The 27,909-nt window shown below is 37.5% G+C and overlaps 1 protein-coding gene across 2 annotated transcripts; it reads left to right on the plus strand.

Moving 5' to 3' along the window:
• The first annotated feature begins 918 nt into the window (after nt 1-918).
• Nucleotides 919-27,038, plus strand: flvcr2a (FLVCR heme transporter 2a). 2 transcript variants are annotated; one of them, XM_037542288.1, is made up of 10 exons: nt 919-1,744; nt 11,667-11,808; nt 14,620-14,760; nt 16,946-17,013; nt 18,244-18,347; nt 22,437-22,547; nt 23,055-23,160; nt 24,961-25,072; nt 25,429-25,493; nt 26,011-27,038. In XM_037542288.1, exons 1-10 carry the CDS (start codon nt 1,163-1,165, stop codon nt 26,062-26,064), a joined length of 1,485 nt encoding a protein of 494 aa, XP_037398185.1. In that variant the 5' UTR covers nt 919-1,162; the 3' UTR covers nt 26,065-27,038. The 2 variants fall into 2 exon arrangements, with proteins under 2 accessions (XP_037398185.1, XP_017546346.1); XM_017690857.2 differs by having other exon boundaries at nt 923-1,744; nt 26,008-27,038.
• Nucleotides 27,039-27,909: the final 871 nt, after the last annotated feature.

The raw sequence follows: 27,909 nt of genomic DNA on the forward strand, positions 1-27,909 counted from the left end.
TCCTTCTTTCCTTACTTCCTTACTATTTTGGAGATACAAGGTTTTCTTCTGACAGCAGCGATACACACACACACACACACACACACACACACATATCCATCCATCCATCCATCCATCCATTTTCTAAGCCACTTCTCCGTCAGGGTCGCGGGGGGGTGCTGGAGCACACACACACACACACACACACACACACACACACACACACACACACACACACACACATATTTATATATTTATATATATAAATGGAAATAAATGGAATATAATATTTCTGAACAGCTCACTTTTTTTAGATTAAAAGATAACAATGGTGGTAGCTCTGAAGATTATTCTTCTTCATAGATGAAGTTGGTATGTTGCTGTGCTACCTGGCTGAATTTCTGGGAGGAATGAAAAGGTTGTCCATTGGAGACATCTAGTGGTGCACATAAGTAACAGCACAGACGAGACAATAAAGAGGATACCACTTTCAGTAAAGGGAAATGGAGACAGTGGGAATTTTATTTTACAGTGAAAATGAGAAAAAAATATATACACTTGTGGTTATTTAAGTTGCTCAGAGAAAATTACTGATTTCTCTTTGATGTGTGTGAAGCTGAGGTTGGAAATCGGATATTTCTAGTTGTTTAATCACTTTTGAAACGTAACGTAATTTACAGAAGGGGCACAAGCTAAATCGTAAATGGTTCTCTACTCCCTATGTAGTGCACTAGGTGTCTAATAGAAGGCTATTTGGCTGTACGACCCCTTATTGAACATTTAGTGCGATATTTGAGTGTAGAAGCCATAGTTTCAGGACGCATGGGGGGATGGGGATTCTATACGGAGCCTGTTTACATTTGTGTGATTGTTTATGCTCAAATATAAAAAAATGGATGAAAAATTCCGTTGTTAATACTGCTTGTGATGAATTTGGCTGTTGGCCAATCGTAATGCAGGTGGGCGGAGTTTATGTCTGAATAGGGTGTGGAAAAAAAGCGGTATAAACGTCTCATGAATGAAGCGGTTCTCTGTTAGTCCACCGCTGTTTCTCCCGCTGACAGTGGACAGGTCACTCCCAGCTTCATCTACACTGAGTTTACAAGTTGTTACTGACTTTAGTTAAAGTTGAACTTTCCTGAAAGCCACAGACCGCATACAGTTGTGAAGGGAAGGCAGAAGAATGTGCGACTGTGATAACTCTGAAGATGTCAAAGGAGAGAAAAACGGACCTGTTCCTGTGGAGAGCAACATATCGACGAGTGAACATGTAGGAGACCACATAGAGTGCAAGGAAATTTCTTCTGAGAATCCCCAAGTGCGCAGCACCCGTTTGTATAAGAGAAGATGGGCCATAGTCTTTCTCTTCAGCTCCTACTCGCTGTGCAATGCCTTCCAGTGGATCCAGTATGGGATCATCAACAACATCTTCATGCACTTCTACAGTGTGAGCTCCTTTGCCATAGACTGGATGTCTATGATCTACATGCTGACTTACATTCCCTTCATATTTCCAGTGACCTGGCTGCTGGACAAGAAGGGGCTGCGAGTTGTGGCTCTGGTGGCCAGCTCCATCAACTGCCTTGGGACCTGGATCAAAGTGGCCAGCGTTAGACCTCACCTGTTCTGGGTGACTATGCTGGGACAGTTCGCCTGCTCCTTCGCTCAAGTCTTTATCCTTGGGATGCCGTCCCGGATTGCCTCTGTTTGGTTTGGTTCAGGAGAGGTGTCCACCGCTTGCTCCATTGGAGTTTTTGGCAACCAGGTAAGTAGTGGAGACCCAAAGCCCAAAGGTTAATTCATATAGGCAGAGGTGGAGCTTATAACCATCCTCAGCTAAACATGCTGGTGTTCACATTGTCAATTAGCATATGGCAGTGTAGATATAGTGTGCATGCTGCAGTTGGGACCATGTGAAAGAGCTTTCATGTGAGCTGTTTTACCATTTAAATAGGAGCAGTGGAAATTTGGTGGCATTGTTTTTAACCAAGCACTTGGGATTAGAGAGTTAGCAGCAGAAGTGGACAGAATATCTTTGAAATGAGTAAAATTTTGTTACTTCAGTGACTTCAATGAAACAATAACTTGAGTAGATGTAAGTTTTTTTCTGCAAAAAAACTCAAGTAGGAGTAAAATGGAATGAGGTCAGAAAACTAGAACTTATTAGTACAACCAGCATCAATGAGCATAGAAAATGAATTTTAATAGGCTCCGTGCTTCTCATTTTTGGATCTTTCTGGTCTAAAAGAAGATGCCCTAGCCTGAGAGTGAGAGATTCCTATTCCTATTCTTCAAGATATACTTGAATATTGTAAAAGTATTATCATTTCATGGAACTTAGTAAGGAAATTATTTACTGCTCTTTTTTAGACAGTAAAATGCAAAATGCTGGCATGTATACCATTAAGGCAGCCACAGAGCTGTCTGTTCTTTTTTGCCCAATCAATAGCTTTATTAGAAATAAACAATGATCAAAAACTTTGTAACTTAATTATTCAGATTATGTCAGGAGTACACTAAAGCATTTCTCCTTCATCTTTCTTTGTGTACACTTGCTGCGGAGCCTGTGCACAGAAAGACAAAGTGAAAAGAACTGCATTACAGTTCTTAGTATCTCGCCATTGTGTAGCTCTAAGCATAGTGCACATTTAAATTTGGTTAGACAACAGTTATGTAAAATATAGCCAGTTCTTCTGATAGCAGCAACCTGAGTTGCATTCGCTCAGTAGAAAGAGGCTTGCCCCAGAAACCAGAGGCCAAAAGCATGAACTGACCAACTGACTACCATCCCTTGTATATTGAGGGATACAAGAGGTGTCTTGTCATATCCTGGTTTACAAGGCATAAAATGATTTGTATGTGATATACAGTAAGTTTAAAGCTTGGTGGTTCAGGCAAATCCTCCTAACTCTAAATGTAGTTGATCAGAAAAGACATTTTGGTGTTGAAGGTTTGCTTCCTTAGCTTTGCATTGGTGCAGCGTGGCTAATGTAGCTAACAAGTAATAGAATCCTCAAAAAAAAAAAAAAAAAAAAAAATATATATATATATATATATATATATATGTCAGACAGGCATGCCGAGATGCGACTGGAAACCTGTGTGTCAGAGGGAGAGAAAGAAAACATTAGCTGAGTGTCATCAGCATAACAGTGGTAAGAGAAGCTATGAGAAGATATTACATCACCAAGAGAGCTAGTGTAAAGAGAAGAGGACCCAGGACCGAGCCTTGGGGGACGCCAGTGGAGAGCCTGCATGGAGAGGATGTGAACCCTCTCCATGTTACTTGATAAGAGCGATCCTCCAGGTAGGACTTGAACCAAACACACCAAACTTTGAAGTCCTATAGGCATTTTTTGTAAATTATCCTAAAATAATGATAAAATAAAAAGGAAGGATTATTACCCTAATGCTTGATTTCCATATTGAGTTTACAGGTTGACATGGCTAAACAAGGTACCTGTTTAAATAGTCAGCTGTCTAGCTAGCCTCTCTATAATAGCCCTTACAGTGTGCATACATTAGTATTTATTAATGCATCATGGGTTAAACTCAGTGTCAAAGAAAGAAAACTTGCTTACCTAATTCACACACTATAATAGGATGTCAGGGTTACAGCTCAGACTGTATTAAGCCCTATCTGGCATATGATTATTATAGAGGGGGTGTGCCTTTCACTGTATTCAGTAGTAAAAGACAAAGTAAGATATTGCCAATGATGATATAGTACGGTTTAAAATTCTATTTTTAATCATTAAAAACTTACTTCTATTCTATACTCCTTTGAAAAATGCAGAAAAAATTGTTAGCAGTCATACAACATGTTTTGAATATAAGCAGAATATAAGAGGTAAATTCAAAATCTTATCAAAGCATTTGGCGGCACCCACTTTTGGAAAGCCTGACCTAGAGAGCATGTTGTAGGGGGTACTGTAAGGCTCTGCATCTCTTTTTCTTGAATGGAATTTTTTCAACTTTTTTTTTTCATCAGAAGCCCACCTGTAGGCACCACATCACATTTTCTTCTGGAAGGGCATCCATTAGGAAACCTACACACATTCTCCCATGAATAGGGACACCCTTTACAGCACTGGATCACATTTTATCTACTGGATGGGCACTTCTGCCTTAAAGGACGACCTAATTGGGCACTTCATAATGTTTGTCACCTGTAGGAGAACCCTATACAGCACTGCATCCCATTTTCTCCACTAGAAAGACCACCCTTTGGGACACTGTCATGTAGGGACTGCATAGAGGGCACTTGATAACATCACTCTTTTCCACTGGAAGGGCACCCATAGGGAACGTCCAGTTTAGACTATTGAAAGGGCACCTTATAGGGCACTGCATCACGTTTTTTCCACTAGAAGGGCACTCATTAAGACACACTCTCAAATGTTTTGCTCTAGAGGGCACATCATCATAATTTACTGCATGAAGGAGCACCCTAGAGGGCACTCAATAATTTTTTTTTTCACATATGAAGGGCAGCCAATAGGGCACTTCCTCTCGTTTTTGCCACTGTAGAGGACACTTTAGTGACGCTTTTTCAAACATGAGGGCACTCCTGGGGGGGTGGTCATCCTCCCTTCCTTCCTAACCCTGAGTCTGCCAGTGCTTCATTATGTGACACTGCATGGCGTCCTGCTACCTACAAAGTTCTACCTTTATTGATGTCATTTTGATACCTATATCTGCCTAGTGAAGGAGCTGCACAGCACCCAGGGCAGTGGGAGGTTAAAAAGCCTTTCCAAGGGCACAACCAGAAATATCTACTCCTTCCTTTACTGGCACACCTCTCTTACCACTAGGCTACTAGCCATCTCAAAAAGTGAACAGAAGCAAAAAAAAACAATAGTAGCAAGCACCATGAACCCTGAAATTTATCTCTAGCATACTTTTGCCTTTTCAGATGACAGCAGTAGGGAACTCTTAGGACCTTAAAAGTCTTCAAGGCCTAGTGATCAAATAAAAAAAGTTATTTTTATTTAATTGTTGAATTTAAACTGTATATATTCTGTCATTTCATCGCAGGTTTTGGTGGAAAACAAAAAGGTTAAGTTCTTGAAATGCCCAGTGGAAAAGGATCCAATCAGGATTTATTTTCTAGGTAGGTGTAGTCAAGCTGGCTCTCCCACTGGTTAGTCCAGAGCTGAGTTCAACAGTAGTTCTGTGGCAGGTTTTTTTTTTAAAATAGTTACTGTAAAACTGCAGATTAATGCGAATATGTCTTCTATACAATGTATTTTACAAGATTCACAATCTAAAATCTCTTAATGGCACTAGCAAAAAATAGATATTTTATTCAAATTAAAATTCTGTGTTTTTTCCACATTTTTGATCATGTTTTGACATTTATGGCCCAAACTGAAACCCTAATTCTAAAAGCCTTGGTTGGCCACTGGATAACAGTATGTCATACAGTGTCAGAAACCACACATCTATGTGAGATTATGTAACAACTCAATGTAGTTCGAGGATAGTGTGTGATGATTCAGACATGTGGTTTGCATGATGTTAATTTGGTGGCTAGAAGATTCTATTACTGGTTAGCTACATTAACTTCATAGCTCCAGTGCAAAACAAATGAAGAAAACTTTTGTAATTTTAATTAAAACCTGATAATTATGATTACATAAAAGAGATGGTTAGATCAAGGCCTGTACTGAATCTGTGTGGTTGTAAGTGTGCTGTGTCTGTGTATGCGTTCTAAAGGAGACCATATTAGTACATGTGGGCCACTTGGTGCCATAGTAGTGCTATACTAAAGCGCTAAATACTTTTCCTTTTCAAGTGACTCAGTGATCTGAGTAACCCTCATAGGCCCTGTTTGTCACCACTGTTCATTTTCTCATCTCCTTGTCTCCTCATGACCCAGAAATGTTTGCTAATCGGCCCTGTCAAGTGCTGTTCCAGTAACTCAGGAGAAGAGTGGAGGAAGCTAAAAATCCCATCAAATATCTCCTTTGGCAAGGGTGTGTTGAAGGGTACTTCCTTTGCTGTAGAGAACTATATTGAGTGACATTCATGCATGCCAGTTACATATAAAAACCGTCCAGTTTCTGTGTAAGGGACACATTTCCTTTCTTTATAAGAAACTGAGCAATGTCTACAGCCACTTTTTAGCCTAGATGTCAATGCTGTGTTACTAATTAAAATCCTGAATAAATATTAGGCTGTAGGTTGGACTAGTTTATGTGTCTCTCTCTGCTTGATAGCCTACTTCTGTTTGGATGTGAGTCAGGTTAGATTTACATCATGTCAAAACACATTTAATGATTCACTGCATTTATCTGTGACATAGATGCCCCATAGATACCACATAGGTCCTCCCAGTGTGAGTCAAGCATTCTGTTAGCGTGCTGAGCGCAGAGCTTTCAACAGTTCAGACAACAGGTTGTGGACTGCACAGTTTCTTATTTGTTTTTTGTTTTTTTGCTTTGACTTGCTTTCTTGTTCAAGGACGGCTTAATCATGTGCTGTCGGCTCTAGGGATCAAACCGGCGACCTTCCGGTCACGAGGCTGGTTCCCTAATCTCCAGCCCATGACTGCCCCCTAGCTATTGTGTGTTTATGTTGTTACTTGTGTAAAATGTCAATGTCTCTATTAAGGGGAACATAGTGCCAGTGACTTTGGGAACATCTTTTGTTATGAGGACACAGCTATAATTTTTTTGTTTTAAGATGGGAAAGATGGAAGAATTAAAGTGGCAGTATGGTGCACAAAAGTAAAGAGTGGACAAATGAAATACTGATAGGGTGGTCTCTGATTCTTGCACAGTATTGTACCTCAAGTTGCATATTGCGTTCTATACTATGCTGAAATACTGTCCAACTTTTTTCAAAGGTTTGTTTTGAGATGGACAGTATTTCAATTTAATATAGCTGAGATATTTATATTACTGGGCACAGCAAGCAAGAACCCCTGCTGACAAGAAACTGCAGCACATAGATACACATGGATACGCTTTACATAACCCAGTGTGTTTACATAACCCAGTACATATTCCCTCTTTGTGAACTAGCACTGAGAAGATCAACATGGTTGATCATGGTCACATTCTCACCATACAGAAAATATTCAATAGCAGATCAGCCTCAAGTATGATTAGTATCCATTTGGATATGACTGTGTAGGTCACAAAGAGAATCAGAATGTGAAATCTAAAGAGATATCTAATGATCTGTATTCAAGATACACTTTTTGATTTCTGACTTGTGATAGACACAATGGAACAATATTAGTTTTACTTGTTTCATTTGTTTTACTTGTCCTTAGGTCAAAATAATGGGAATAATGCATAAACAAGCGCCTTTCAGCTGCTCTTGGACATCCAGACAAACTTTCTGTAGTATAATCTAACTCATTTATATTTATAACTCAGCTAATGCATGTGAAACCCGGAAACCTCTTCACATTGAGGACATTAAATGTTAGTTCTTAAGGTCAAAATGCACTGGGAGTTATCAAAGACAAACAGAAACCGAAACAATATTTGCAAAGAAACAGATGAAAACCATTTGAGAACTGCCTGCCAAATTACAAAGGAGCATTGTTAAGTTGCATCAGGCATTTATGTAGTTATTTAGTGACATTTGCAGTGAAATGTCACAGGACCAAGGCCATTAGAGTCTGTCAAATACAGGTGCATTAAGTAGGTACAGAGCTGGAGCTGCAGGGTGAAGCAGGCATGAGATGATCAGACTTTGAACTGAGTAGAGTTGTTAGCAATGAGGAGGAGAAGTAGGTGAATACAGTGCATAAACTCAAAGGCTCCAGAAGGCTGAAGCCTCAAGAAAGACTAAAGATTCCAAAAGGCTAAAGGCTCCCAAAATCTAAAGGCTCTTCAAGGGTAGTTGTTAAAGGTTCCAGATGGCAGAAGAGGAAAGCACAGTTGACTGTGGCTGGGTGAGCAGAATGAGCTAACAGCCTGCCTACCAGCTGCTAGGCAGTGGGGATGCTCAGGCCAAGTCAGAGGAGATCGGGTGGAGTCTGTATCTTTCTGGCAGGACAAAAACACAGGTGTGGGCTTAAATGGGGGCAGAAGGTTCTCCTTGTCTGACAGCATTCAAGGTGACCTAGAGGTCAGGTCATCAGACACAGTAATGTTGGCTTCTCTGGTGCAGGCCAGGTTCTACAAGCTTTGTTGAATCATACTGTTCAGCATGTATTCCATGAGACACAGGACATGGTTGGATCTAATAATAATAATAATAATAATAATAAAATTATACTTATATAGCACTTTTCAAGAATTCAAAGATGCTTACAGCTTTTCAAAATCCAAAATAGTAAAGACAAACATGAGAACATGAAGCACAGTCATAACATCACAAGCAAAAACATAGCAGGCTAACCAAAACAAAACATAAACTCTAAACACAGAGACATGGGGAGAAGCGGCAATTGAAAAGACGGATGCCAGTGATACTCTCACCCGGAACTGACTTCTCAGACAGGTACAGACACACAGGAATATTCAGCTTACTGAATGGATCTGAATTTAATTGTACTGGAGCTTGGTTCAAGACACCCCAGGCATGTTTCCTGTCACCTTTTTTTGGAAAAGTTTTTGTGCTCTATAGCTTCAGCATACATTCCTGGCATGACCTCCTGCTTAGCCTCTATATGGTCTGCTAAGAATGTAGTGTCCACTGCTGGCTCTGTTGTAGTTCTTGGAAACCAGGTGTGTCCATGTTTGTTTTTTGTACTTATTTAATGTTCTCTTGTCCAGTAGTGTTTATTTTTTTTTATTAGGGTATCCCTGGGGGTGCACACAGTTGTGAGAGTGGGGAACAGTACACCAAGTGATCCTTATTTCTAGCACATAGTGTTGCAGACTGTGATAAGAGCATTGGGATGTTTTGAAAATAAAGCTATTAAAAATAAAGCAAGGATGTCACACTGTCAGTCTCACTGGAACTTTGACCCATTGTTGCTTTCTGATAGGAAGATTTGTTGTCACCAGTTTTATATTTTAGGAATGAAGGTTTGTTGCCTGTGCAATCACAAGATGACTGTCCTAGTCCTGTTTTCCAGATGGTTTGGCCCAGTGTTTGCCTAGACAATGCTAGAATCTGTTTGACGATTGAACACCCAAAACAAGTGGTACCAAAGAGAACCTCAGGACCACACCCCAGCCTGTGTAATCTGGGTGTCATTTTTGATCAGTCATTGTTATTTGACACACATATTAAACAACTGACAAGATCTTGTTTTTTCCACTTAAGGAATATAAGTAAATTGAGGACTGTAGTTTCAAGGGTGGAGCTAGAGATGCTTATACATGCCTTTATTTCATCTCGTATTGCTTACTGTAATGCTCTTTTCTCTTCACTTAGTAAGTCTGCTCATGACTGACTGCAGGTGATCCAGAATGCTGCAGCAAGGTTACTGACCAAGTCAAATAGACGGTCTCACATTACCCCTCTGTTAGTTTCATTACACAGGCTTCCTGTTGAGTATAGGATTCAGTTTAAAATCCTTACACTTACTTTCAGAGCATTGCATGGTCAGGCTCCTATGTATGTGGTTGATCTGCTTCATCCATACGTATCAGCTCGTTCTCTTAGGTCGAGTAATTTAAATTTACTGTCTGTTCCACGTTCTTGATTAAAGACTCGTGGAGATCGAGCTTTGGAGTCCCAGTCCTGTTTTGTTTTCATTTTTGTTGTACTGGGTCATGTTGTATATTTTACATTGTGTTATGTTTTGTAAAGCACTTTGTGGCTTGTGTCTGTGAAAAGTGCTGTATAAATAAATTTTACTTTTACTTTACTTTTTTACCTTTTTGGGGTGTTAATTCTGATTGACAGCCACACGGTCACCATGACACAGTTCAGGCAATGGTTATTAACAGACTTTTGACTATAGGAGAGGTCAGTCATGTTGTCATTTAACATATACTCAGATATTAAATATATTGTAAATAAACATGAATTATATGAATTTAATATTTGCTAATTACACTGTTAGAAATAAAGGTACCATGCAGGTACATGATTCGTTCATCAAGGTACAAACAATGTAAGTGTACCCTCATAGGTGCAACAGTGGTTGCAAAGGTCCAACTGTGTACCTTAAATAAGTTTTTCCAAGTGGAAAAGTAAATATTTGTATCTTTTTATAAACTAATGTTTTAAAAGAGAACAATAAAACAAAAAACCTGGAGACGAGAAGGGGTGTGTGGAGTCAGTACAACTTAGAAAATATCATTTCAATGGATTATGGTACAGATATGTTTTCTGACTTAAGGTACTGAGATGTACCCCTGAGGGTACCAACACAGTGACAAAAAGGGTGCTGCCCCAGTGACAGTGTCGTACCTGTTTTTCTGAGATTGTAAGAACAGTTTATTTACAATATATTTAAGGTTTTTACTTTAATATATAAAATACATTTTTTTATTTCTCTGTTCTTGTATGTCATTCCATTAATTTTCTAATGATAACCCGTTAATAAGTAATGTTTTATTACAGTCTTTTAGTCCTTAGAAGAGCTCCATTCATTTGCATTAAAGTCCCTGTAGTTACTGAACATTAAGCCTTTGTATGACATAAACCTGAATTGTTAAGGGGTTAAAAAGTGGTTCATAAAAGAGATCATAAACTATTTTTATGTCACAAATAGCTTTTTTTTTCTTGTGAAGAATTTTCAAAACGATTTAGCCATTCAGTGATAATACGTTTTAAAAAGTGTTCACTTCAGCTCCAATACTAATTGGCCCCATCTGACCCATCTAATTATCAGCTGCAGAAGGTCTTGATTAGGTGAAGGAGGTGTACTAAATTTGGTTGGAGGTAAAACCTGATGGAAGGTGAAGGAGGACTGGTCTCTACTTCATAAAAGGAATTTTTACTTGTTAACAAACTTCTATACATACCTATACTGTCAGTCTGTCTATTTTTACTCACTGGAGAGCATGTCTGCTCACCTCTTGCCTTTCTTTTACCTTTTCCATAGATCCAAAGGCACATTTACCTATTTGAATGGCAGGCTTTCTTCCTATTGTGACGACTTGCCCAGTAAGAGCATCTGCTAGGTCACTCTGATAGAAGTACACCCTTAAACTCTCTAAAGTCAGCAGATCCAGTCATACATTCCTCACTTTTGTAATGTTATACCAGATATAGTAATTTTATGGTAATTACTATATAATTGTTAGTAGCTCATGTAATAAACATTTAATTACTGTATAATAAGTATTTACTCATAGGTGACATTCTTGCACAGTGTAGGAGATGCTTCTATTAATGTAAACGTCCTTCAGCTAACATTAAGAGAAATGGAGGGAATATATTCTGTGCATAACATAAATTACATGTGATCTGCACTTTCTGAATCAGTTTGACTTGTTAAGTATGAGCAGTTGTGTAAACACCTAAGCTAGCGGGTATGTGTGGTCTGAAGTTCAATTTACTATTATATTAATTATCCGCTGGCATCTCTTTCAGCAGATGATATCAATATCTGTTTTTTTCTGTTAAATTGGATGTTAATTCTTGTAAAAAGACAATAATTTTGCTGTTTATTCTTTTATGTTGTAGGATGTTTTCTTGTGCCAGTACCAGTTTCACCTGCAGTTCTATTACTTTGATTGAACAGAGTGTTGTGTAAAGTGTGTGGAGAGGTGTGGGTTATATCACTTTTAACACTGTCCTTTTCATGACCTTTTCTGCCCCAGCTTGGTATTGCCATAGGGTTCCTGGTGCCTCCTATTCTTGTGCCCAATGTGGAAGACCTAGATGAACTGGCCTACCACATCAGCATCATGTTCTATATCACAGCTGGAGTGGCCACACTCATCTTCATACTGGTTATCATTGGTAAGATAATTTAGACCTTAGTTTGGGTTTATAGAACAAATCACTGAACAAATAATCCACAAAACATAAGCCATATTACATATTCCAGTGATTTGAACTATAAGAGAACTAAGGCTATGCACATAAATCTGTTTTATAAGACCAAAGATTGAGTTTTTAAATATAGTTTTTCAAGTATACCAGTGTTTGTTACCAGTGTGCTGCTATTCTGTGCCACAAGAAAGTCCTATAAATCTGATGGAGTTTGTGTTAATTGAGCTGATTCCTTTTTATACCTTTTAAATGACACCAAAGGGAACTGAAAAACAATATTACAGTATCTAAAAACACGTTAAATCAGGATAGGTGAGCACTACATCTACCCAGATGTAGAGTTGCTGATGAAGCAGTTTTCTTCCATAGCCAATATTAGTTACTCCATCAGGTATTCATGTAATTATGTATAGACGTCAGTTACATATACATATGCAGTAAGATTCTGATTATCTTTCTAAGATGCTTTGGAATTTGCATTGTAGAATGACAAAAAAGACACCAGATAGAAAATACCTGATATAGTATAATTAATGTCTAAGAATCAGTAATATTTGGTAGGACAAAGGCACGATCTTGAGCCTTATGTGTAAAACAAGCCATAGGCCAGCTGGTACTGATAGTGTGAATGACTATAATATTTTTTCAAATTCCAGCAGTGTCTGATGGATGCACAAGTGTACAGGATGCACATATGAGACAAATGACTTGAGAAATTCAACAAAGCTGAAATTGGCTTTTTATTCCAATTTGCTGCTCCACCTTAAATGATGCAGCAATTATATTGAGGTGCCTATACAGATAACAGAATGTAACTGCTACTCCATTTATACAGAAAATCTGAAAATTTAACAGAAGATTTGAAAAAAAGCTGGCAACTCCAGTCTTGCAGAAATTCATATGTGAAACAACATTTATCACCATTTTTGGGGCTAGTATTAAAAAACAATACCAGTTGTACAATTTGTGCTTTTACTGTTTTACATGATAAAAAATATTTCAAATTAACCAAATTTGGTGATGAAAAGTCATTCTTAATAAAATGTGATACACATCCCAGAATAATAATCCACTGTTAACCTACCAAAAAAGGTAACGTAAGCATCTTAAATAGTTTCATTAGTTTTGTTTGATATATAGCAAAACTGTCAGAAATTAAAACTACTGTGTACTACTGTGTATTAAAACTACACTAATACTGTGATGGAAATTTTTGGCCATACTGATAGTTACTATTTTGCATGATGTGTTTTTAGAAACTCTGTGTTTGCATGAGCTTGTTTGTCCCACAGTTCTGCAATGACAGAATGTAGGTTCCAAAGTCTTTGTGACCACACCATCGCCACCTCATCATGCTACATACCAGAGATAGTGCCTCAGAAAAGCTGATCATAGGCTACTAGTTTATGTGTAGAAGTCATGTATCATCTGGTTTCCAAGACAGAAAATATTTGTTGGCAGCGCTGAAAATTTGTTTGACTGCTAATGGTTTGATGTGCTAATCAGTCATTGATTGCCACGTTGCGCATGTCATGGTTGTACCATATCATCATATTTCCAGTGACTCACAGTTCATCTGTGCCAGTTAGGTATGATTATAATTATGACTCATTATGTTTTATAGACATTTTGTTCTGTATGGGATGTGAAAGAGAGCTTTATTTTCCTATTTATTTGTTTCAGCCAGATCATGAGTGTTAATGTTTTTGTCTGTGGGCAGTAAAAGCCGCAAGCTTGTTAAAGGGTAAAGGGGAGTGACAGGAAAGAGTGGTCTTTCTTCCAGTAGCTTTGCTTATCTTATCTCTCCAGTGGTCTGGGGTGAGCTCAGGCGTGCCCTGTCTGTGTTCACAGCTTAATTGTGCCCTCAGAAAAATGAAAAAAAAGAGAAAAAAACACCCTGGAGACTCAGATAGCTGTGTGTTTTTGTCACCACTTTGTGTACAAATGTTCAAATATCCAATAAACAGTCATTTCTCTTTGCCAGTGGTGACTTATATTTATATGAATTTGATTTCAGTAATATTGATATGTATATGTATTTTTTTCACTTTCACATTAATTTCATACTTATTGTCAGCGTTGTAATGAAACCTTGTTGCAACCTGCTGTTGGCTGAAAAGGTGTAATCGTGTTGGTTTTCCTGACATCACAAAAGCAAATTTACCATATGTGGACTGTACAGGCTGTTCACAAACACAGGTGTTCACAAACTACATCAAACTCCTTTTTTTCAAATAAGGAATAATAAATACAAGTGAATATAAATACATTTTTTTGTTTTTGTAAATGTAAATTAATAATTTGTTTAGAAGAATAAAACTGTTTTTAAAATGATTTATCTAGGCAATAAGTGTGTTTTTTCAGTAGAACCACAACATTAACCCCACATTAAAATAAATACAAATTAAACATTTTTTTGTTTTCAAAAAAGTTATTAATATCTCATTTAGAACATTAAAGTTAGAAGAACACAGGTTTGGTTCCTGAGTCCTTTGTGCACTCCAGCCACTGCATGGATTTGTTCAATTTCATCAGCAACATGCCTGACTTCATTTAAAGAATAATTGGTTAGATAAAGTAGTTACTGAATGGTATCTCTAAAGACTTCACTGAATTACAATGTATTGTTTATTTGTTTGTGTTTACTCAAATGTCTTAATGTTTTATGCCAAGATAAATAGCTTTCCCTATAATTTTCTCAGATGCCTAAGATGTTGGACAGTAGTATATATTAATGTAAAGATTGGTCCATTAGTCATAAAATGTTCTGTGTTTTAGTTTTCCAGGAGAAGCCAGACGTCCCTCCCTCTCAGGCTCAGGCAGCAATGAGAAATATGTCCCCACAAGAGTACTCTTACCTGGCCTCTATTAGGAGACTTGTCTGCAACAAACCTTTTGTCCTACTCATCATCACATATGGTAGGCCTCACACATTTGGAAGACAATTGTGTAATCAAATATTCATCCAGTGTTGTTCCAATCATTATATTCATGATAAAGGATAAAGAACAAAAATGGTAGATATTATCATGGATTTTCTGCCTATACAGAAATATGAAAAAAGATCAATATTGTCCTTTGCCCAAATGAATTTTACTGAAGCTTCTCGATTATGAGCTTGGGAAATTTTGACTTTGAGTTAAACACAGTCATTTAATGGATGCAGGTTTCTTTTACGTGCAATATTTAACAAGTAGGTCCTGCAACAAAAACAGCCCATTAATGTGCAACAATGTCATACCTAGGAAAATGGCAAACTGCTCCCTATAATGCTCTATGTGAGTTATGAAATTTTGGCTTTTACACCCTAATATTGCGGTTTATGTCCAATGTGGAATTGTGCGCACATGCCGGAATCCAAAGTGATTTGTTAGACACAATGTGCGCTGTTTATATGCAGTAGCTAGAACTGCACAAGCTGAAGTGATACAAACCATGACCTTGACTGCAAGCTGTTGTATTCAAAAATACTCATTCTTCAGAGAATTTATCGAGACATTATCTCATATAGGCTTTTGACTTTCTCTGACCTATGAGCACAAAGTGTTGTAGTTCAAGGCCTTAATTGTTGATCACAAAAACAGTCTGGACAGAGTCAGTCTGTCAGAAAATAATGCTTACCTATGTACAATATAATAGAGTTAAATCTAGGTATTCAGGTATGCAGCATTCAGTATGTTCTTTTCAAGAGTCTAAGAGGCTGTGTTCTCTTTCATTTTCTTGTCCATCGAACTGATAGCTATTGTAATCAGTCCTTTAAAACAATGTTGTTTGATGTGATCACATGATGCATCATCATTGTTTTGAATGGTTGTCTCATGAAACTTGTTCCATGAAGTTGAGAGGATGCAATTCAAGGGCAATTTAGTGTCTTAAGAAAGCCTAAGAAACTAGTGTGCTGAATTTACTTGATTCAAAAGATGAAATATATTACATTATCATAATTTTGTTTTTCAGTTTACTTGCTTTTGGCAGTCATTGTGTTGATGTATTGTATTCCTTTGGAAATTATTTAAATGCATACTTATCTAAATCAAGAAAATTGATTACTTTACTCAGTGTACAGTGTACTAAGATCTATCAATAACTGAAACTTTACAACTATTCATTTTCTTGTTTAATCCTGACACCCAGCATTCCTGGCTAGAGGCAACTGTTAGTCTTCTCAGGCTGAGTCAGAGGCTTAATGCTTTACTATGACTAATTTCGTTAAACTGCACTAGCCACACTTACTGAGGTGACAGTTTTTCTACATACCTAGTATGGTATGTTTAAGCATGGCACAAATCATAAGAGACTGCAAGACGACGTGGTCACTTTAAATGGTCTTTTATAACATTTTAAAAGATGAATTCCAAGTCAATATTTAATTGCTGTGATAAAAATAGCTCTTGTAATGTGAGTTAATATAGCAATATTTTATTTGAAGTCATTCTAGATTCTATAGGGCCATTCATTATAAAATATTCACACAGTATAAGGCTGCAGGCTGCTTTACTCAAATGATGTAGAAAAATCAAAAAGAGATACATGGTTTTAACATGACAGCAGAGAATTTTTTCAACCTACATGCAGAATTAAATCCTCATTATATAAAAACAACTAGCTAGCAACATAGAGGATTATTACTCACAGTGACGACACTCAATGGATAAGTGTAGAAACACACTTTTGCTGAGTATTGTGTTCAAAATTGTGGGCATTGTTTTTGTGCAAAGACGAAAGTCCTATTTTTTTAAGATTTAATGTTGACTTTGGATTCCAGAGGTCAGAAATCAGTGAGTTGATTATTAACAGATTAGCAGGACTAGATCAGCACATACCATGTTTTACTGTTATTGAATGAGTTCACACTGCTACAGCATGTTTTTCTTTTATGGAATATATAATATATATACAAATATATATTGATAGGAATAATAATAACTAATAATAATAATAATAAGGATAATAAGAATAAGGATAATAAGAATAATAATAACAAGGGCTTGTGCTATTTCTTCAGAGATTTGTGCATAATTGATGATGTAATGCATACTAATCCATTACACCGATTGCTGACTGTGAATGAAGAAAGGCTCCAATTTGTTTTTTATTCTTGCAGGATTAAATGTTGGATGTTTCTATGCTGTTTCCACTCTGCTGAACCGGATGATCATTGATCACTATCCTGTGAGTCACTACCAATTTGATCTAATCCACCCTTCTGATTATCTCGAAGGCCATGTTCTCTAGAGGACTCACAAGAGCTTTGAGATGTGCCTCATCATCTTTAGTTACACATCCCCATCGGCAATATCTCTGCATCGTTCTAGTTACATTATAATAAGTCTTCTTTTCACTCTACCCTCTGAGGTTGTGGGAAGGTCAGACTAAGTTTAAGAATGCTGTATATGATGTTAAATTCCTTGTTGCTTGGCCACTGTCCTTCTCCAGTTTTTTGCTATGGGTCACTGAGAGTGCGCTATGACTTTTTAGAGATGAGTTATGATGAGTTGCTACTCAGATGAAATGTCACTGTTCATCGCTTTCACATGTTCAAGGGTCTACAGATCTTTTTTTGAAATTGCGTTAGACCTATTAAGGAAATGGAAGCATTGATCCATACAAATGTCTTTTGAAACTGAGTTGAGATACGCTTGCATAATATCATAGATTCTCAGCCAAATAGTCATTTGACTAAGAATGACAAGGTTTTTCTTTCTTAACAGTGTCTAATATATTACAATTACCCTCTATGCAGTTTGTAGCACCACAGTAAAGAGAAGACACTCTATTGATGGAACAAACTTGAACCATTTCAGTGCTATATATATATATATATATATATGTATATATATATATATATATATATATATATATATATATATATATATGGATTTCATTGGCACTGAATTTGATTCTTTCGATCAAAATTTGAACTTCATTTTTTGTTAGTGTATTTTGGTCTTTACAGTATTACTAAATTTACAGTTACAGATATTATAACGTAGAAGGATGTTCAAAATAGACCGTTTTTATTCATTGAAATACACTCATTAATTTTTGTCAATTTGATGTAAACCAGTTATTTCAAGACAACACAATTAATTTATTTACGGTCAAAATATTTTCAGTTTGTAAGTCACCTAACAAGCAACCTTGTTAGTTCATTTTTTTAGTGCAGATGTATATTTTATAGGACACAAATAAAAAGCTGACGTAAGACAAAGCTTTGACCAGAATTAATTTCAAGATTATAATTTTATGGTTTTCAGACAAATACTTTGATTATTTCTATTGAAACCTGTACATTATTGGTTACTAACAGTAAAGGCATTGATTAGACAAAAGTTGAAACTGTAAAACAATCCTACCACACTACAACAAATTGTCTATCATAATGTTTTCTTCCTCTTCCAGGGGGAAGAGGTGAATGCTGGAAGAATTGGTCTAATTATTGTCATCGCTGGTATGGTGGGCTCCCTCATCTGTGGAATCTGGTTGGACAAAACCAAGACCTACAAGTATGCCTCATGTTACTGTAACTTTAAACTTCACATTAAACTGTGCAGTTGGACTTTTGCAAAGCACAAACCTAATCCTTTGGCTAAGGTGCTAGTAATCCGGGTGACTAGGCAAATATTCAAACAAAACATCCCATGCCCCTTGTGTTCTACTAGCTGTGAAATGCCATGGGAGCTAAACCCAGGGCTGCTGACAGTGCACTGGCTTGGTTTAGAGATCACAGGGACACTTCCAGGAAGTTTGTTCTGTCTCAAGATGTCGCTGAAGGCTTTATGCCAGCTGCAACATGTGTAGTGGTCTGTTACTCACATGTTGAAGTGGATTTGAGTAGTGATCTGTGCCAATGCCATCTGCATCCACAGCTGCACCGTCCCTGTAGTGGGCTTTTTGCTTGGTTTTCTTCCAACATCTGTTATCTTCCCAAAGTCATGTTGTGTCTCCACACTGACTAAAATCTACAAAGTTAATGCAGAAGTTAATGCTCTTTTTCTGACAAAATGAACCTACTGTTCCTTTTAATCCCTTTGAGATTGAGAGGATTTGGCTAAACAAAAACTTCTGCATGCTTTACAATTCCATTCCACATACCTCACATGTTCAAACTTTGAAAGGATTAGAAGCACGGACAACTGAATATTTCTTACCAGATTCCTTGGACTATTAACATATTTCACCGAAGCCTATTTATAAATTTGCATGGTCTGTTTTGTAATCTTTCCAGTACCAGCCCATTTATACATAGAATTGATAGTATCAAGTCTGTCATGATTACTTAATGATGAAAAGGACATGTATTCACTGAAATATTCTGTTTTATTACATGCGTTCAACAGTGATGTTGATTAACTTTGTCTATTACATGGTCCAATAAAATGTTTATTGATTTTCTAAGTGAAAACAAGTACACATCTTCTACAACAGGGGTGTCCAATCTTATCTGCAAAGGGCTGGTGTGGCTGCAGGTTTTTCGCTCCAAACAAGCTGGAGCACACCTGATACTACTTGTTTACCCAGTTGGTCTTAGTCTTCAATCATTTCATCAGGTGACCTCCTGCTTTGTTGGAGTGAAAACCAGCCTTACCAGCCCTCTGCAGATAAGATTGGACATCCCTCCTCTACAACGATTTTTGTGCACAATTTTGATATATTTGTTGAATTTAACATATTTAAAAAAAACCCAAAGAAAAACAAAACTTTTGCACATGCCATATTTTATGTTTTATTTTTCCCAATATGTTATATTCAACAGTTATTGTGCATTGAAGTGTGCAGAAGTGTGTTCTCTGTAGATCATAACTTATGTTTATAACTTAGAAAATTAGCAAAACGTGTCATTTGACCAGGGGCACCCAAACATTCAGCTGTACTCCCTGTGCCTTCTACTTAGTGTGGTGAAGCAGTGGGAGAGTATCACAGTGTTGTCCTAATGGTCATACTCTCAGTGAACGTGTCCTAATCTCCCTTCCAGCAACAGACCAGTCCCAGAGAATTACCTCAGTAGAGAAAGTTGGGACTATGAAGCTATTTGGAGGAATGGATTGTCATGCTAGATGCAGCTCAACTTTTCCAAACTGACAAGCTTTATGTACATTCACAACTCATCTCTTGAGTAATTCAACTGTAAGGAGATTTTAAGAATTCCTTCAGTGTCTTAAATGTCAAATCTTGGTGCTCAACTACTTGGCATAGTGTTTCATTGTTGTTTCTTCCTTCTATTTCTTCCTTCTATTCTGCTTTACACTGTGTTAAAAATTCTTTGCTTTTATTAATTTATCATGTTTATCAATCTGTCTAACTAATCTCTGAATCATTATTGCACATAGCAGTTTTTCTCAGATATATCGACCCCAATAAAAACCTCTTTTCTGAGCCATTAAAACAGCCTGCTATTACATTGAGCACATACAATTCAGTAATGATCAGGACTGAATTTCCTGTCTTATAAGTGTAAACTGAGCCTGAGGCCATTTCCAACAGCAGCAGTGATGTGGGACATTTTCTTACGCGTGGTTGTCCACCGCAGTGCAACTTCATAATACAGTGTTTGTTTAAATGGAGCCAGGCCCATGAAAGAAGTTGAATCTTGTTTTTCCTGTGAGAATGGGTATGAATTTGATGTATGTATGACAACTGTAGGAGTGGGAAAACAATGGGGGTGGAGGTATAAACAGAGAATACTGCACTTACTAATGTCTTCTTTCCAGTAAGCATAATGGTACAACTGAGATGTTTTGTAAAATTTAATATTTAATCTGGACCATCTTTACTAAATCATGAGCATCATTGTGACATAATGACATTTAATGGTATCGCATATTAATGGGCCTATGCAATGGAAAACCAAATTTTCCTCACTTTTTTTTTTAAAATGAACATTCAGAATGTAATTTAAAATTTAAAATTTAAAATGTTTTAAAATTTAAAATTTGCTGATTTTGTGGCATCACAAAAACCAATGCATTTACATACCTGCTTGTTTAGCCTGCAACAGTTTAACTCTGCCCATTTGTGCTGAAATTTTAGGGAGTGTTTCAGCCTGGCCTGCTTTTTGAATGATGAATAATGCAGGTCAGCCGATCAGAACAGAAGACGTTTCCATATATCACTCCTAAAGGCACACAGCCTGTTTAATTCTGACGGATAAAGAGAGATTGGAAAATGGTCATGTAAAAATGAATTGTGACTGTTTTTATTGCATATTTTAGAACCCGAATTCCAATAAAGTTGGGACATTGTGTAAAATATAAATGAAAACAGAATGCGATGATTTGCAAATAGTCCAACAGTTTAAGAATGTTTCTCAATGTGCAATTGCAAGGAATTTAGGGATTATCATCATCTACAGTCCATAATAACATCAAAAGATTCAGCGAATCTGGAGAAATCTCTGCATGTAAGCAGCAAGGCAGAAAACCAACACTGAATGCCCATGACCTTTGATCCCTCAGGCAGCACTGCATTAATAACCGACATCATTCTGTAATGGATATTACCACATGGGCTCAGGAACACTTCAGAAAACCATTGTCAGTGAACACAGTTCGTCTCTCCATCTACAACTGCAAGTTAAAACCATGCAAAGCGAAAGCCATAAATCAACAACACCCAGAAACGCTGCTGGCTTCTCTGGGCCCAAGCTCATCTGAGATGGACTGACGCAAAGTGGAAAAGTGTCCTGTGCTCTGACGAGTCCACATTTCAAATTGTTTTTGGAAATCATGGATGTCGTGTCCTCCAGGCCAAAGAGGAAAAGGACTGGCCGGATTGTTATCAACGCAAAGTTCAAAAGCCAGCATCTCTGATGATATGGGGGTGTGGTAGTGCCCATGGCATGGGTAACTTGCACATCTGTGAAGGCACCATTAATGCTCAGAGGTACGTACAGGTTTTGGAGCAACATATGCTGCCATCCAAGCAACATCTTTTTCAGGGACGTCCATACTTATTCTGCACATGTTACAACAGCGTGGCTTCATAGTAGAAGAGTGCTGATACTAGACTGGCCTGCCTGCAGTCCAGACCTGTCTCCCATTGAAAACCTGTGGCGCATTATGAAGTGCAAAATACGACAACAGAGACCCCGGGCTGTTGAGCAACTGAAGTTGTACATCAAGCAAGAATGGGAAAGAATTCCACCTACAAAGCTTCAACAATTAGTGTCCTCAGTTCGCAAACGCTTGAGTGTTGTTAAAAGGAAAGGTGATGTATCACAGTGGTAAACATGCCTCTGTCCCAACTTCTTTGGAATGTGTTGCAGGCATCAAATTCAAAATGAGTGAATATTTGCAAAAAGCAATAAAGTTTATCAGTTTGAACATTAAATATCTTGTCTTTGTAGTGTATTCAATTGAATATTGGTTGAAAAGGATTTGCAAATCATCGTATTCTGATTTTATTTATGTTTTACACAATGTCCCAACTTCATTGGAATTGGGGTTGTATTACATGTAGGATATATGCTCTTTAATAGTGCCAGCCTCAATACAGTGCTTAAAAAAGCTTTTCTTTTTTCTTTTTTGAAAACCAATATATTTAAGGTTTTAAATTCAGTAGTCAAATTTTCTGTAATTCTCTCTTTTCCCCTGCAGGCAGACCACGCTTGCTGTATATCTTCTCACCTTTGTGGGCATGCTGGTCTATGCCTTCACCCTCAACTTGGGCCATCTTTGGATAGTCTTCATTACTGCAGCAGCTCTAGGGTAAAAGCTATTACATGATTTGTCACAAAACATTGCTACATTAGCTGAGTGAAAGTGCAAAGACCACCAGCTCAAAATGAGACATTGTCAATATTTTCCAAATTCTACTTAAGGTTTGCTGGATTCAGTAGAACATGAAAGGAGGGAGTGTTGACTGTTTAGGTTTGTTAAGGTGAAAAAGTTCATTTGTGTGGGCGTTGCAAGCCTAAAGTCAGCAGACTTTGTATTTGACACAGAGGTAATTTTTTTCAAGCTTGCTACAGAGATACAGGCTGGGAGAATGTACAGGTGGATTCTTGATTTGTGTCCAGCTTATGTTCTTCTTCAGATCATGGTGTCAAAGAGTCATAGCTCTTAAAAGGTTTGCAAAAGCATGCAAACTATTCGATTTAGAGCAGTGCGAAGATTTAGTGATCATGGCTTTTTTGATGCCGTCATTGTAGACAATTGCCCTTTAATTTAACTAAAACATATTTGTGTACACATCTTTTTATCTTTTGGCCTCAGATTTTTCATGACTGGCTACCTGCCGCTGGGCTTTGAGTTTGCAGTGGAGCTCACGTACCCAGAGTCAGAGGGTACATCCTCAGGCCTACTCAACTGTTCAGCACAGGTACACTGAGAACTGCCCAAACCACTTTGTTGCCTGAATTTTGGGTTCTTTAAATTTTGTAATAAAAGAAATAAAGCAGTTTAAAAATGACTGCTACTTCTAATATCCCTTCCAAACTGTGATGCTCTGTCACTGTACCGCAGAACATGGGCTGATACTGGAGTATCCCCTGATTTAAACATTTAGTGTTTTGTCTATCTCACACCTGTTTCATCTCACTAAGGGCTTGGTAATTAAATGAGTAGTTAGATCAGGAGCACTCGGAAAGCGCTAAAACGCTGTGCACTTCAGAACCAGGGTGGGAAACCACTGAACTACAGTAGGGCATGTAGCCTTACATAACGAGAGTTGGTTGTGTAGGATTAAAATAAAATTAAAAAGTTCACAGTTATAGGTATGGATATAGGAAGCCTTTTAGTGGCATTGTTAGTCATTCCTTCACCCGCAGAAAAAAGGATACTGTACAGATGTATATTTAGTCCACAAAGGTACAGACAATATAAATACACCAATTAAAGGTATAAAACAATCATTAAGAGGGAATTCCACTGGTTATTCATATTGTCTGCATAATTGTTTTGGTGAGATACGAACAAAATCATTAAGAGTGGTTTGATGTGAAACGTTTCATCATAGAGAAACTTGTCCACTCAGATCTCTTTACAGTAGTGGTGTTTGTAATCAGGAAACACTTTGCGTACAGTGCAAATATAGCTATTTTATTTACTATCCAAAAATTCATTTATATGTGTCTTCTAAAATTTGTGTGTAATGTTGATTAAGGTAAAATAAGAAAAAATACTTACAATGCCCTGCATGTACCTCCCCACCATGAATGCATTTAATATATATATATATAAGGCCAAAATGTCTCAAGAATCAGGCAACATATTCATAACAATTTCATGTAGCAACTCTGTGAGGAAGCTTTCAGAAGCATTAAGCATTCATGTTGACTTATTAAGTTTATCCAGAGTGGAGAATTTCACATCAAACCATTCTGAATGACTTTGTTTACATCTTAATTATGCTGAAATTGTGAAACATATGTAGAATTCCCATTTAAGATCCAATTATGCACCTTATTAATGTTATATTCACTTTCCCTGGACAAAATAATATATGTGTACATTTTTCATAGACAGTTGTACTTAGGAAAAGAAAAAAGAAAAATGTGTGTGGAGACAATGCAACAATATAGTTGCAGCAGAATGTGGTACATTATTGTTCCCTAACCAAAGACACTGACCCCGTGACAGTACCTTTTTTTCTGAGAGTGTTCGTCTATCTTAGCAATCTGTGATTGTATAAGACCCTCAAAAAGCTGTGCAGGAGCCACAGAATGTTTGAACTGGGATGTTGTGTTCTGTTTGGTATGAGCTTATCTGAAAAAATTGTTAACAAGAACATTTAAAATTGTTGGTCCAAAGGTACTTAATTGTCTCACTGAAAGGTTCTGAGAACTTTTCTCAGACATAAACATTTTTGATGGCAAATGGGGAATCTGCCCCAAATACATGGCTGCATTTACTTTGATGGATTATGCAGACCTTAGAGTGAGAGGAAACGAGAGCAGAAGAGAGAGAGAAAGTAGGCGAGGATGGCATGCGAATGAGAGATTTTACAGCTCTTGTGAAATGTGTGCATTGGGATGAAAGGGTGGAAGAAGAAAGCAGTGTGTAGATGGATACTTTCTTAGATCATGTGTGTGGGACATTGCGTGGGTCACTGAAACAGAGTAAAATTGTCTGTAAATATGTATGAATTTAACACCAGCCATTTTCCATTTTCATCTTTCAGGTATTTGGAATTATATTCACAATCTGCCAAGGCAAGATCATTGATTACTATGGCACACTAGCCGGCAACATCTTTCTCTGCGTTTTCCTCTTTTTAGGGACCCTTATGACAGGTAGGAGGACCTCTTTATGCTAAAAATTGACCATTGCAGGCACCTCGTCTTATACAAAATACAACATGACATCACAAATGGCCAAACATAGTCACATATGCTTGTAGTAATGTCTCAAATACTAGCATGAATCCAACATACTAGATCAGTGTCACACATACTGGCATGATGTTCGGTAATGAATGTATATTGGTGGATATTGCCCTCTAGTGGCTGATCAAAAGTATAAGAAACAGAAGAAGAAAAAAGTAGACCTGCACTTTGTGTTTTTCTGCATTGCACACTGATCTCACAAAGCAAACAGATGAATAATTCTGGACTGTGTTACTGACAACACCATGCCTTCTGCTTCACAGCTTTTATTAAAGCAGATTTGCGGCGGCAGAAGGCTAACCAGCTGGCTGTGAGAGAGGCAGCAGCAGTAAGTGTCTGTTTTATTTGTCCTATTTCAGCTTGAGCTCTTAAATCATAACTCCAAACAGCTCAGGCAACTAAATGCTGGTTTCTTATTTTGGTCCACTGGGCATGGGGTATGTTTTGTGCATTGTGCAGGCTCTCTGACACACTTCCACTCTCTATGTGACTATTCAGTTCAGTTCACACTCAGATGAATGAAATAACTAATTTGCATCTGAAATGTTAAAAATTTACAAAACTGTCTTTAAAAAGATGGTTCTTCAGGAGTTTATTAGTAGATGGGGTGGTTCATTTTAGAACCATGGGATCTTATTGAACAATTTCATACTTAATTTGTTCTTTGCCTGGTGAAACGGTCTTTCAGGTTGATGGAGAATGTGTTGTATATGGTTCTATGTAACCCTAAAAAAGGGTTCTTCTATTGTCATAATGTGTAATTGTCATATTTTAATAATCAAATAACCCTTTTCTGTGCTATTTAGAATTTAATAACACACTGTGTTTTGTTATTTGTTCAGAAGGACTCAGGATGTCAGGATGGAGGATTATTACCATTGAAAGAAGCCAAGGTCTAGGAGTTGTCTGGAAGTTTTCCTGATCAACTCTCTCACGCACCTCTGTTTCCAAGACACACACAGAGAAGGGAGACTCATCATAATCATGCTCAAGGAAAGGTGCTTCCCTTTATGAGGAGTTTTGTGGTACCGATTCAGTATTTGCAAAAGGATTGCATTTTGTCTGAATACATTCAAACTGCAAGAAAAATGGCCCGAAGATAAAGCTGTCGACTCACTGGAGAGCCAGTGCAGTTAGCTGAAAATCATATTATTCACTGAAGAACATATATGCAAAACATAAAACACAACTGGAAAGTTGCAATATTTAAATGTGAAAATTTCCCTAAAAGCACAATCATAATGCTTCTAATAATGAACAGCAATAGCACTCTAAAATTGATTGTATTAAAACCCTAATTCATTTATGTAATTTAATGGATTTTACTTTATTTATTAATGTATTTATACAGTGAAGTAAGTGCTAACTATGCTGATCATGCACTTTAAAGCTTAACATTATTTACCCTCATTTTATATTCTATTTTTTATTATTAAGAATTACAACACCTTATCCATCCTAATAAGTGCTTTTCACATGAGCAATATTAAGCTCTTTTCCTTTCCTGTCCTTGCATTTTACTAATTCTATGAGTACCTGACCTAAATATTAATGAAGGCTTTAATGTGTAAAGTGTGTTGTATGTTTAGAACATATTAGATAAATGTATATATGTACAGATATATTCTCAGTTGTCTTGTTAAAAGGGAATGAAATGACTGATTATGACATCTCATTAGGGATCACTGAGGAGGCACCTGAGCTTTGTTGATGTGATGGTTTGTTTGTTTATTTCTGAGCCAAGAAAATATGCATATTCTGCTTTTACTGTAATTCGAGAATTGATGTATATATTTTTTGCCTTTTATATATACAGTGGGGAAAAAATATTTAGTGAGTCACCAATTGTGCAAGTTCTCCCACTTAAAAAGATGAGAGAGGCCTGTAATTGACATCATAGGTAGACCTCAACTATGAGAGACAAAATGAGGAAAAAAATTCAGAGAATCACATTGTCTGATTTTTAAAGAATTTATTTGCAAATAATGGTGGAAAATAAGTATTTGGTCACCTACAAACAAGCAAGATTTCTGGCTGTCACAGACCTGTAACAAAGAGGCTCCTCTGTCCTCCACTCATTACCTGTATTAATGGCACCTGCAAAGGCTACTGTCAGTAACACACTACGCCGCCAGGGACTCAGATCTTGCAGTGCCAGACGTGTCACCCTGCTTAAGCCAGTACATATCGGGGCGCGTCTGAAGTTTGCTAGAGAGCATTTGGATGTTCCGGAGGAGTATTGGGAGAATGTCATATGGTCAGATGAAACCAAAATAGAACTGTTTGGTACAAACACAACTCGTCGTGTTTGGAGGAGAGTGAATGCTGAGTTGCATCCAAAGAACACCATACCAACTGTGAAGCATGGGGGTGGCAACATCATGCTTTGGGGCTATTTCTCTGCAAAGGGACCAGGACGACTGGTCCGTGTACATGAAAGAATGAATGGGGCCATGTATTGTGAGATTTTGAGTGCAAACCTCCTTCCATCAGCAAGGGCATTGAAGATGAAACGTGGCTGGGTCTTTCAGCATGACAATGATCCCAAGCACACTGCCAGGGCAACAAAGGAGTGGCATCGTAAGAAGCATTTCAAGGTCCTGGAGTGGCCTAGCCAGTCTCCAGATCTCAACCCCATAGAAAACTTTGGAGGGAGTTGAAAGTCCGTGTTGCCCGCCGACAGCCCCAAATCATCATTGCTCTAGAGGAGATCTGCATGGAGGAATGGGCCAACATACCAGCAA

This window comes from Pygocentrus nattereri, chromosome 10 (assembly GCF_015220715.1).
Source record: "Pygocentrus nattereri isolate fPygNat1 chromosome 10, fPygNat1.pri, whole genome shotgun sequence".
NCBI classification, from domain to species: domain Eukaryota; kingdom Metazoa; phylum Chordata; class Actinopteri; order Characiformes; family Serrasalmidae; genus Pygocentrus; species Pygocentrus nattereri.